We start from the raw sequence: 12,902 nt of genomic DNA on the forward strand, positions 1-12,902 counted from the left end.
TTTCCTTCTATTTTACTAACCTGTGTGAGTTAATCGATTCAGGTACAATATGGAAAATAATGATCCTATCGGAAATGTTCTCCCAAGGGAGGAGGTAGATGATAATGGCAAAGATGAGGTACCTCTAGTACCTCAAGCTCAAAGAAGAAGCTTCCAGGCCAATGAAAATATTCCAGACGCCTTCCTCATCTCCTCCGCGAGTAGCTCCTCGGGGGTTTCCAAATGAAGGTTATGCAAGTGCAATTGTCCCACCTCGGATCCGGGCGGGCAATTTCCAGATTACAAATGTCATGTTGTCCTTATTGGAGCAAATAGGATACTTCACAGGCGCTCCCCATCAGAATACATATAAACATCTAAAGGGATTTGTGGATACCTGCTGGGGAAGCAAACAAACTAATATATCGGAAGATGCATTGAGACTAAGATTGTTCCCTTTTTCACTTAGAGGGAAAGCTTGGACAGGCTCGAAAGACTCCTCAACCATTCCATCACCACGTGAGATGAGTTGGCTGACAAGTTTATAGCCAAGGTTTTATCACCGAGACATATGGCTGCATTAAGGGATGTGATTTTAGCATTGAAATAGGAACTAAATTAACCCCTTCATGAAATGTGGGATAGATGCAGAGCTATAGTCAAGGAATGCCCCAACAATGATATGACTAAAGCAATGATCCAATAGACATTTTATCCGGGTATAAACACGACCAATAAATGTGTGGTAAACCAACTAGCAAGGCGTAATTTTATGAAGCTGCCTTATGCTAAGGCCTGTGAGATTCTTAATGAGATGTATGATACTTCCTAAGCCTGGCAGAGTCGGGCGAATGTTCCTCAGGGGGACCCTCATGTCATAAATCTTCACAAGGAACTTTAAGACCACGGACAAGCCATAGCTGAGTTGACAACAACCATGAACTTGTTAGCCAAAGCACGACTTCAGCAGATTTAGGGACCAAAGCAAGTAAATGTAATGGGAGGCGTTAATCTATTGATAAACAAGAGGACACAACATGGACAACAACTGCAAGGCAATCAAAATAAATATGAGCAAGGTAGTAGTGGTTACAACCAGGATAATGGGTATTGTGAGCAAAGTGAAGAGGTTTTATATGCCAAAAACTATCAAGGACAACGAGGTAATACTCCAAATCAACAATGGAGATCGCAAGGGAATAATCAGAATTAGGGCAACCAAGGCCAAGTAAATTGGAACAATAACAACAACAACTCAAACAATTAGGGGAACAACAACCAGAATTGGGGTAACAATACTAATTGGGGTGGCAACAACAACCAAGGGGGTTGGAATAATGGTAACCAAGGTAATCAGGGGCCAGGTTTTCAAAGGCCTCCAATGTTTTAGAAACTAAACAATCCGCCTCCATTTCCGTCTCAAGGTCCTAGATCGTCCAATAATGAGATGGGACTGATTGAATCAAAGATTGAGCAAATGATGAAGAAGAATGCCGACTCTGATGCCCAATTGGCATCCTATAAAACTTCTATCCGCAATCTAGAGGTCCAACTTGGCTAGATTTCACAAGCTTTGAACACTCGCCCTAATGGGGTGCTACCTAGTGACACGCTAGTAAACCCTAAGGGTGGGAACAATACCGGCCATGCAATGGGAGTGACTACTAAGAGCGGTAGAGGTGGTGAAGCAAGTACCTTCAAGAAAACGGAAGTTGTGAGTGATGCTGCTGAAGTGCAAAATGAAGATGATCTTATAGTTGTTGAGCGAGAGAGTGAATAGAAGTTGGATGGTAAAGTGAGAATTGATATTCGTGACAATTAGAAGGAGACACAAAATGACATGAACCCATCTAGGGAACACGTGATAGACATATCGGAAATGGTAATGCCTAAATCCAGGACTCCCTTACCTAGGCCTCCTCCACCTTACCCTCAGAGACTTTCAAAGCAGAAGAATGAAAACTAGTTCAAGAAGTATTTTGAGATGATGAAAAGTTTGTCGATCAATGTGCCCTTGGTGGAAGCTCTTAAGCAAATGTCGGGATATGCCAAGTTTATGAAAGACTTGGTAACTAAAAAGAGATCTATGGATCATGAGACCATCAAAATGACTCATAAAGTGAGTGCCATTGTGCACTCGATAACTTCAAAGCTTGAAGATCCTGGTGCATTTACCATTGTATATACCATTAGGAGTGCGGATTTTGCAATGGCCTTGAGTAATTTGGGAGAAAGTATAAATTTGATGCCTTACTCTGTATTAAAAACTTTGGGTATTGGTCAACCGAGAGCTACTTCAATGAGATTGCAAATGGCCGATATAACAATGAAGAGGTCGCTTGCTATTATTGATGATGTTCTTGTTCGAGTTGACAAGTTTATTTTGCCTGCGGATTTTGTGATTCTATACTACGAGGTCGACTATGAGGTGTTGATAATATTGGGAAGGCCTTTCTTAGCAACAGGGAAGGCATTGGTTGATGTGGAAGGAGATCTCACCTTCCGGGTGGGTGATGAAAAAGTTGTCTTCCACGTGTGCAAAATCAATGAAGCAGCCGAATAGTACTGAGGTTTGTTCTTTTGTGGACCTGGTGACGGAGGTGATAGTTGAGACACAGAGTTCCATGATTAATGTGGAGGATCCTTTGGAAGCTGTATTGTTGAACCATGATGTGACCGAGGATGAAGGCTTAGTAGAGTATATCAATGCCTAGCAATGAATGGGTTCTTACTCCTATGAGCCCCGTAAACTTTCCTTGGATTTTGAGAATAGAAAGACTCTACCAATAAAGCCCTCAATCACGGAACCTCCTGCATTGGAGTTGAAGCCTTTGCCTTCATACCTCAGGTATGAATTCTTGGGCCCTTGTTCACTTTTACCTGTTATTCTTTCTTCATGCCTTACTAACGTGCAGGTAGATGCCACCCTTGAGGTGCTGAAAATAAGAAGGAGGGTAATTGGATGGACTCTAGCTGATATTCGGGGGATAAGCCCCGCCTTTTGCATGCACAAGATTATACTTGAGGATGATGCCAGACCCTCTGTGGAACATCAAAGAAGGTTGAATGAAGCTATGCAAGAGGTCGTCAAGAAGGAATTATCAAATGGCTAGATGCAAGGGTTGTGTATCCCATCTCGGATAGTTCATGGACTTCACTGGTACAATGTGTGCCAAAAAGGGGGGATATGACTGTGGTTACAAATGAGCAAAATGAGTTGATCCCAACTAGGACTTTCACTGGATGGAGAGTATGCATGGACTACCAGAAGCTGAACAAAGTGACCTGCAAAGATCATTTTCCATTTCCCTTTCTTGACCAAATAATAGATAGACTTGCTGGGTTTTCCTACTATTGTTTTTTGGATGGGTACTCAGGCTACAACCAGATTATGATTGCACTAGAGGACCAGGAGAAAACCACATTCACATGTCCATATGACACATTTGCATTTTCATGGATGCCATTTGGTTTGTGTAATGCACAGCCTATCTTTCAGCAGTGTATGATGGCTATATTTACGAACATGGTGGAAGACTTCTTGGAAGTGTTCATGGATGATTTCAGTATTGTGTGTGACTCTTTTGAAGAATGTTTGGGTAATCTTGACAAAGTATTAGCCCGATGTGAAGAGACGAATCTAGTACTTAATTGGAAAAAATGTCATTTTATGGTCGAGGAGGGCATTGTCCTTGGCCATAAGATCTCAAAGAACGGTATCAATGTGGACAAAGCAAAGATTGAAGTGATTTCAAAACTCCCTCCTCCTACTTGCATCAAAGGAGTGAAGAGCTTTCTTAGGCATGCGGAGTTCTACCGAAGGTTCATCAAAGACTTCTCCAAGGTGGTGAATCCCTTATGCAAATTGTTGGAAAAGGATGCAAAGTTTGTGTTTAATAATGAGTGCATGAAAGCTTTTGAGCTTCTCAAGTATAGATTGAATACCACTCCCATCATCACTACACCCAATTGGAGCTTTCCATTTGAGCTCATGTGTGATGCTAGTGACGTTGAAGTTGAAGCGGCCTTGGGGAAAAGGGTGAACAAGAGATTTCATCCGGTGTACTATGCAAACAAAATTATGAATTATGCCCAGGTTAATTATACGGTGACAGAGAAATAGTTTCTAGCAATTGTGTTTGCAATGGAAACGTTTAGGCCTTATCTCATGGGTGCCAAAGTGATTGTTCATACTGATCAAGCGGCACTCCGTTACTTGATGACCAAAAAGGACTCTAAAGCTAGATTGATGAGATGGATTTTGTTGCTTCAAGAATTTGACCTAGAGATTGTTGATCAGAGACTAAGTGAAAATCAAGTGGTGGACCACTTGTCCCGCTTGGAAGAGGATAGGAGACCCAAAGATGGTCTCGAAATTAATGATTCATTCCCGGATGAGAAACTCTTCTCAGTTTCTTTGAATAGTATGCATTGGTTCATCGATGTGGCCAATTTTCTTGTGACCGACACTATTCCGAGTGAGCTCTCTTTTAACCAAAGGAAGAATCTTAAATGTGACAACTTGGATTATTTGTGGGACGAGCCTTATCTCTTCAAGATTTGTAATGATGGTTTGATTCGAAGATGTGTTCCGCAAGAGGAGCGAATGAGTATTCTTGTTGCTTGACATTCGCCCTATGGTGGTCATCATGGTGGGGCGAGAACTGCTTCAAAGGTTCTTAGCTGTGGTTTTTATTGGCCTACTCTGTATAAAGATGTTGGTGAACTTGTCAAGAGATGCGACGAGTTTCAGAGAGCTAGAGGAATTTCGAAGAAGGATGAAATGCCTCTCACCACTATTCTTGAGGTTGACATTTTTCACGTGTGGGGCATAGACTTTATGGGGCCTTTTGTGAGTTTGTGTGGAAACACTTACATTTTGGTGGCCATTGATTATGTTTCCAAGTGTGTTGAGGCCGTGGATTTGCTCAACAACGAAACACGGAGTTGGTGGCGTTTCTTAAGAAAAATATCTTCACACGGTTTGGCACTCCCCAAGCAATCATCAGTGATGGGGGTTCTCATTTCTACAATAAGGCATTTGACACGTTGCTTGCAAAGTATGGTGTCAATCACAAGGTATCGACCCCTTATCATCCTCAGGCTAGTGGACAAGTTGAGGTCTCCAACAGGGAGATAAAGAGCATATTGTCAAAAACTATCAATGCAAATAGGACTGACTGGTCAACGAAACTGGATGATGCCTTGTGGGCTTACAGGACTGCTTATAAGACTCCAATTGGTATGTCCCTGTACTGGTTGATATTTGGGAAAGGCGTGCCATCTTCCGATTGAGTTAGTGTACAAGGCCATGTGGGCGCTGATAAGGTAAAATCTTGAGTGGGATGTTGCAGGAAATCTCCGGGTAGAGCAACTCAATGAACTTGATGAGTTCTGATTTCATGCCTATTCCAGCTCATCCTTGTATAAGGACAAGATGGATTACTTACATAACAAATATTCCCGGAGCAAGGAATTTAAGGAGGGTGACTTGGTTCTCTTATTCAACTCTTGGTTATGACTATTTATGGGAAAGCTCAAGTCAAAATGGAGTGACCTTTTTAAAGTGGTACATATAACTCCATTTGGTGCTCTTGATTTGAAGAAAAAAAATGGTCAAGTTTTTAGAGTTAATGGGCACCGAGTCAAACATTATCTGGGAAAATTTGATGACAGCCATGTGGTGGCCTTGATCAACTTCAAATGATGATGGAAACATGCATCGTGCCGCGACATTAAATCAGACGCTTTTTGGGAGGCAACCCATGTGTTTTTCATTTTCTTCTTAGTGTAGGATTTATTTTGGACTAACTGGTTGTGAGATTTGTGTAGGAATTTTTGATGCAGTGCAGGACTAATACTGGAAAATTTGGCTAATTTATGTATTTGAACCGTTGATCGCACTTAAAATTCCGTGGTCAGTAGAAGCTTTTTCGCGGGGGTGTAATTTGGTAGTGGACACGGACTTGAAAAGTCCAAAATGTGACCTCTTTGAAGTTTCAACCTCGTCCGCGTTCGCGATGGCTTTTTCGTGGTCAGTGGACCTTGTTTCATGGCTGCGCCAATTTTTCTGCTCTTAGTGGTAGTGATGAACTTGCAACTCTTCAGCACAGCCAAAAGCATGGACCGAGGTGGAATTCCGTGGCCGCGCTAGGTAAGTCGGTAGGGGCCCTCAGGTTTTTGGTATAAATAGGAGGGTCCTCCTCCTTATACCCTTTTTGCACTTTGCACTCTAAAAAGAAAGACCCTACTGTTCATCTCCTCTAATTTGATCCCAACTTTATAGCACTAGACAACAGTTAGTTTTCAACTCAAAATCAAACAACTGGTATGTTAAAATCATAGCATTGCTTCTATATTTTTGTTTTTATTTCTCTTAGTTTTAGCTTATTCTTTTTAATTTGGGGTTGATTAATCCCCATACATTAGGCATTGATGTTAAAAAATTATGTGGGTACTTGTTATGTATGCCTAATAGGGGGTAGGGTTGTTCATTTTAGCACTTAAATTGCCTGAGTTGTATGCTAGTGAATACCCTAGGTTACCCGTTTCTTTTTTGAATTCTGCAGCCGCAATTCCGCAGTCAGTGTTCATCTCAAGTGTGGAGTTAAAATTTGTTTGAAATCCGCAGTCAGTAGTGGAAATTCCGCTGACAATGACCTACTTTATGCTGTCGTGCTTCCTTTTTCGCGGACAACAGATTCTAAGTTGAGAGAATTGCTAAATTGGGTCCGCGATCACATTTGTTTTTTTGCCGACAGTGGTGCAGCTTTCGCGACTGCGCCAATTTTTTCACTCTTAGTGGTACCTCAGATTCAGTGATTGTGTAGCCTAAGTCCCAACATTTTGCGGATGTGATGCTTTTTTCGCTGTTCGCGGTTGCCTTTACGCGGCCGCGCCTCTTTTTCCACAGTTAGCGAATCCTGATTCTGAGGCAGTTTATGCAAGTCCTCTGCTATGCCTAATTTCTATGTGCAATGTTTTAGCTTCACATGTTATGCTTAACCATATGATTGATACATTGTTCTAATTTGTTTCATGTCTTATTCTCTGCAGACAATGGTCCGATCTAGAGGTGCTGGTGATACAAAAAAAGGGAGGGCTGAATCCTCCCGTGGTAGGGGAAGAGGAGGACAAGGAATAACCAAATTACCACTAGCGATCCATAAATCGAGACGGAAGTTGCAGAAAACAATCAAAGCTGCGGACAGAGCCGCATCGCATTCTGAGGGTAGTGAATATGTCCCTTCCCGGGACATTTTGGAAAGAGACTCAGTGCCAACACATATTCCCGCGGACTTCCAAGGGTGATTCCAGTTAAGGGATGAGCCTACACCCCTTGCCTCCCCTACTTCTTCTGGGTCGTCTGATGGCTCAGAGGAAAGTAGTGAGTCTTCAGCATCAGCTTCTCCTCCAGCTACACATTTGGCCTCACTAGCAAACCCCATTGATGTAGATGCTGAGATCCCTGATGACGGGAGGGGTGGTGAGACCCAAACAGGAGGGCTGGAGAGAAAAAGGAACCCGGTGGTTTGGCAAGAAAGATTTGTGAGTGAAAAAGCCTATCATAAGTTTCGGGAGTGGTGGCCCCAGAGGTCACTTACACATGAAAGGGTTTTCATTGAGCAAGATCTGCTACCTCACAACCCAAATATCAAGAGGCAATTCAATGAGAGGGTGGGTTGGCATTTCTTCACTAGAAACTTACCAGATGCCAATGAACACTTGGTCAAGGACTTTTACGCCAATGCCGCCCACATCAAAAAGGGCACTTTTTTTACCAAAGTCCGGAACAAGAAAATTAAGTTTGATGGCAAGACTTTGAATGATTATGCTGGGTTCAATGAAGAGGATGAGTCCTTGTATCTGGAGAAGGTGGTTGTGGATGAGTTAGCCCGCCCGTGGCTAGCATCAGTGATTGCTCTTTTGGGGACTACTCCAGCTTGGCTGACACCTAGGATCTTGATCTATAGGAACACTTTAAACTTCACGACGAAGGTTTGGGAAACATTTGTGTGCAGCCGGTTAGACCCCACTACACATGACAGTGATATGCCGGTCTCCCGGGCTATTATTATGAGGGCCATCATGGCAGGGTACCTGATCAACGTCGAGAATATTATGTCCAGGGTGATCACCAAAGTGGTTAAAAAGAATAAGATCTCATACCATTTCTTTCCTCACCATGTACCTAGAGGATCAGGAAGTCGAAGGAAGGGACTTTGACACTAAGGTAAAACCAAAGATGCCATTCTCCTGGTACAGCCTTCAGGGATCAGACAACCGCAAGTCCAAGGGCAAAGCCACCACTTTCACTAGCCAGTCTGAATAGCCAGGGGTGGTGGCCACTGGTTCCAAGCCTTCCACTACCCTGCCACATCCTCCCTTCGGACAATCTACTTCTATGCCTTCTTCCATGCCTTTTTCATCAGCATACCTTCTAACTGCACTGAGGGTTAACTAGATTGTTTCCAGTATCAACAACTGGATGCAAGTAGCTACATTAAAGATGTTTGTCCTATCTAGCAGAGTAGAAGCTCAGTTAGCTATGGTACAGCCTCAGGTGCCTGCTTCAGTGTAGGAATCACTAAAGGAGCTTCTGCACAACCAGAAGCTGATCATGGCCACTTTGGAAGCACAAGGAAAAGAAATCACGGACCTGAGCAAACAAACAAAGATAATGAAGAAGACTTGGGATTTAAAGGAGTCGGTAAAGCTGCTGAGGAATGAGGTGGAAAAGATTAGATCAATTGGAGACATCCCATTGGACCTACTATTGAAGGAGCCAACTCCAGCAGTTCAGGAAGCACAGGCATCAGAGCAGGAGGATGATAGAGAGCCCGTGAGGAGAGGGGTGATTCCCCAGACTGAGGACTTAGAGATTGAGCTGGAGGACCCTGAGGGAAGTGACTCAGGCCAGCCACATGACCCAGCCAGTGACCCCATGCAAATAGAGGAACCATAGAGAGTTTTCTTTACTCTCTAACCCCTCTTTGATCTTATTTTTGCTTTTAGAATTAAGGACAATGCTAGTTTTTGTTTGGAGGGGTGGTCCTATTTCAATTTGATGACTGGAATGTAAGTATGATACTTATTTTTCTTTATCGTTATTTTCACTTTTGGTATGTATATAACTTTACCATTTATTTTTCACTTTTCGTTATTTTTTAATTTCGGTATATATATAAAGTTACCTTTCCATGTATATATTCATTCCCATTTTATGTATATTCGTCTCAATCCCTTATTCTACATATTCAGTTTATTTTTCCTATTTTACTTTGTAACGTTTTTTGAAATTTTCCTTAATAACATAGCTTCTTAGTTCATTCAGTAGTTTCTTTTTTCAATTTGTAGCTTTTTACTTTTACAAGTTTTCATGACCAATAAGCCTTTGATTTTCTTAATGTCATGGTTCTTTTCAAAGGTAGAATTTGTGTGAACAGGGTGGCTCTTCCCGATGATGGATGGCATGACAACCTTCTTAAGGGTTTGACTCTGTTTTCTTTATGTTTTTATGTAAATAGTAGTAAAGAATAAAAGTATCTCAGGCAAAGCTTCACTTGGGCCTAACACATTTACCTTTGACTTATGGTTAGAAACAAGTTGATTTGAAAAGAATGGTGATAGTTTTGACCTTTAGACTCTTGTGTTGACTAAACAATCATCGAGTGGTTTTTAGGAGCCATTTGTGTTGCTCAATATTAGATAAAGTTGTTGTGGACCCTCGACTCTATTCTCTTTAGCAATCCAATAGCTTGTGAGGTGAGGTATTGATTTGTAAGTCCAAGTCCCATGACAATTAGTCTAGAACTTGCCCTGAATGTTTATCTAGGCGAAATTTTATGTGAAGCTCAACTTGAAAAATAATTGTAGGCTCTCCTTGATCCAAATTGAAACTTGAAAGCATCCATAGCCTACAAAATATGTTATTCCTAGTCAACCCCGTTGAGCCAAATTCCTTGTTCTTTCAATAACCATGATACAAGCCTTTATCCGTTCTAAAATGACCCTCTCTTGGCACCCGATCTTTCCTTAGCACAATTGGTAAAAGCATAAGTTTAGGGGGAGAGACGAGGACTGACAAAGTGATAAAAAGGTACAAAATAAAGAAAAGGGAAGGCAAAATGAAAATTAAAGAAAAGCCAAAAAGTCAAAAAGAAAGTGAACAATATAGAAAAATGAAGGGATTCAATAAAAGCAATGATCAAAGGCTTGGAATGATTAGAAAGGAGAAAAATGATTGTCATGAACAAGAAAGAGTGATAGTGTGTCTCTCTAGTCCCCTAAGAAAGAACAAAAATGACTCAAAGAATCAAGAAACTCTGATGCGAAATGAGAAAATGAAGTGCTTAAGGAAAGATGAAACCTTCATAGACCAATAGATCCTACCTTGAACCAAAAGCCTTTATTAAATTCCTGCAAAATTCCTATATGATTTTGGGTTGAGTGAGCTTACATTAGTTGTGATTCACATAAGGGGAATGTTTATGGTACTTAGAGCCGGACTTGTGACATTCCCTTGTGAGAGACAAGTGTGTTTCTTCACAATCCTTGTTTTCAGTGCTTCAATTCTAAAGTGAGATTTTGCTTTTAGAGAGTGGAGGATAAAGAGTTTGGGTTCCACAATGGCCTACGTAGTAGAGCGAGCTTCCTTGATGAGTTAAGTCAACTCTTGATGCTCTTGTGTCGCACTAGAGCCATGGTGCTAAAAAGGTTGTGTGTTGTTGATAGTATATTTGTGCTGAGGGTAATTTGTTAGTCTCAATTGATGCTTGATGAAGTCACCTTAGAACAGCTGAAATTCTTCTTTCTTTTACCTTGTGGAGGTGGGAATTACTTTGTTTTCTTGAGGACAAGCAAAAGCTTAAGTTTGGGGGAGTTGATAACTATGGATTCTAGCCTATCTTATGCTCTCTTTTGCTTAGGTTTTGGATAAAAAATGGGTAAAAGTATTCTCGAAAACTGATTTATTGTGCTTATCTGTAGGATTTGGTCAAAGTGAGGCAAGAAAGCCAAAATCAACTCATGAAGGAGTTAAATTTGCACAAGTTCAAAGTTGAGATAAAAGCGCGGACAGAGAAGAAAAAGAGTTGTCGTGGAAGGTCCACTGTTGAGGTGGCCACAATTATGCGGTCAACGAAATTGAGATTTAGAGAAGGTGTTTTGGATACAGACAAAGACCGCTGACCGTGGTAAAATAGCACGGCAACAGAATACCTGACGTGGCCGCGGTGCAAATTCTGCTGAGAGCATCAATCAAAGTTTAGAGACCCTGAAAACTAAGCCTAACTGAGGAGCGCGGTCTGCATCCAAATTGCTCGGTCGCGGTTGATGCTAACACTAAGGCAGAACTTTTTATGCTCCCCACGAAATCAAGTCCAAACCAAGAACAAAAGAGAAGAAACGTGGTTCGCGCCTATTTTTGCGCGGTCGCGAAAGTTCATACGCTGAGGCACCCAGTATTCCGCTGACAGGGGAACCTCCGTAGGGGTATTTTTGTCTAATTTCAGCTATGTATAAATAGATCTTTTTCACATTTTAAGTTATCTTTTGTATCAAGGAGCTCGTAAACAACCATACTTTACCACTTTGAATAATTTTGGAGTAGCTTTAGCTTATATTCTTAGATTTTATTCTTGTAATCAATTTTTATGGCTTATATTTCACCTTCATATTTGATTTCTACCTTTATTATGAGTATCTAAATCTATTAGAAAGTGTTGTGACACCACCCTAGTGTGGGTATTTAATGGATCTTTAATTTTAGAGCTTAATTGTTTATGGGTTAGTGATATTCAGCTTAATTCATGCTTTAATTGTAGAATTGGTGGTTGCAAACACTGATTCATGCCTTTATGACTTAGACTCTTCTTGAGAAAGAGGGACTAAGTCTTGGAAAATTAGGATAACAAGGAATTTGGGTGCACTCAAGCGATTGATAGCCCCAATTAAAGGGTTAAACCTAGAGATAGTAATACCCGACTTGAGCCAATTTTACTTGCATTGTTCGAACACCCAATTGGGCTTGAGAAAGCTAATTAGGGTAAAGTCACTCAAATTATCGAGAGGTATAGAGTGACTAATTTTGTGTAAAGGTTATATCATGATACCAAATATAACAAGTTTGTCCTAAATTTTAGATCCCATTAGATACTCGCCTAGGTGTGAGTCACTTTAGTGTTTTTTTATCAATTGAGAAAACTCTTACAAAATATTGTACTTAGATTATTTTCAGCAATCAATAGCATTAAAAGTAGAATAGTAACAAATCCAAAGCATAATAAGAAGTGCAATTAAAAGCAACACGCATAGCTAGATTAGATAGAAACCCAACTCCCAACCAATATTAAATCCCTATGGAAATTGATCCTGACCTTTCGGGTAAAAGCTGCATCGACCACTCCTTGCCATTATATAATGGTATAAGGTTGGAGCCGATCATGTATCACTACACAAATATCAAAAACAAGAATTCCACAAGCCATCACAAAACAATCCCTGACATAGCCCACCTTGTCTCGTCACGTGTGCTATAATAAAGTAAGTGTCTGCCTTGTCTCACCACACGTGCATTGTAATGTTCCCACCTTGTCTCGCCACATGAGAAACCCATATATATATATATATATATATATATATATATATATATATATCCCGCCTTGTCACACCGCATGTGCAAATATCAACAGTAACAATAGCACGACAGAAACCTCGTGCCACCCAATAACACTCGCACAACAGAAACCTCGTGCATCACAATAACAACAACCACGCGGTAGGAATCTCATGCATCACAATAGCAAGTGCAACAGCAACAATGACAATAAATAAAAGAGTACTACAAGTGAATCAACTCAAGAACTTTCGATCACAAAGAAGTAGTAGAACTAGTTCACAAGGAATAACCATAACAGAGAATA

The 12,902-nt window shown here is 41.0% G+C and overlaps 1 protein-coding gene across 1 annotated transcript; it reads left to right on the forward strand.

Annotated features, from left to right (window-relative positions):
- Positions 1–1,966: 1,966 nt before the first annotated feature.
- Positions 1,967–2,542, forward strand: LOC138875907 (uncharacterized). The gene has a single exon (XM_070154785.1). It carries the CDS (start codon positions 1,967–1,969, stop codon positions 2,540–2,542), a length of 576 nt encoding a protein of 191 aa, XP_070010886.1.
- Positions 2,543–12,902: the final 10,360 nt, after the last annotated feature.

The sequence above is a fragment of the Nicotiana sylvestris genome, chromosome 8, assembly GCF_000393655.2.
Source record: "Nicotiana sylvestris chromosome 8, ASM39365v2, whole genome shotgun sequence".
Classification (NCBI taxonomy): domain Eukaryota; kingdom Viridiplantae; phylum Streptophyta; class Magnoliopsida; order Solanales; family Solanaceae; genus Nicotiana; species Nicotiana sylvestris.

Excerpts from the sequence above, each read along its gene's own strand:
- LOC138875907 (XM_070154785.1), top strand. The coding sequence starts at position 1,967 with ATGAAAAGTTTGTCGATCAATGTGCCCTTGGTGGAAGCTCTTAAGCAA.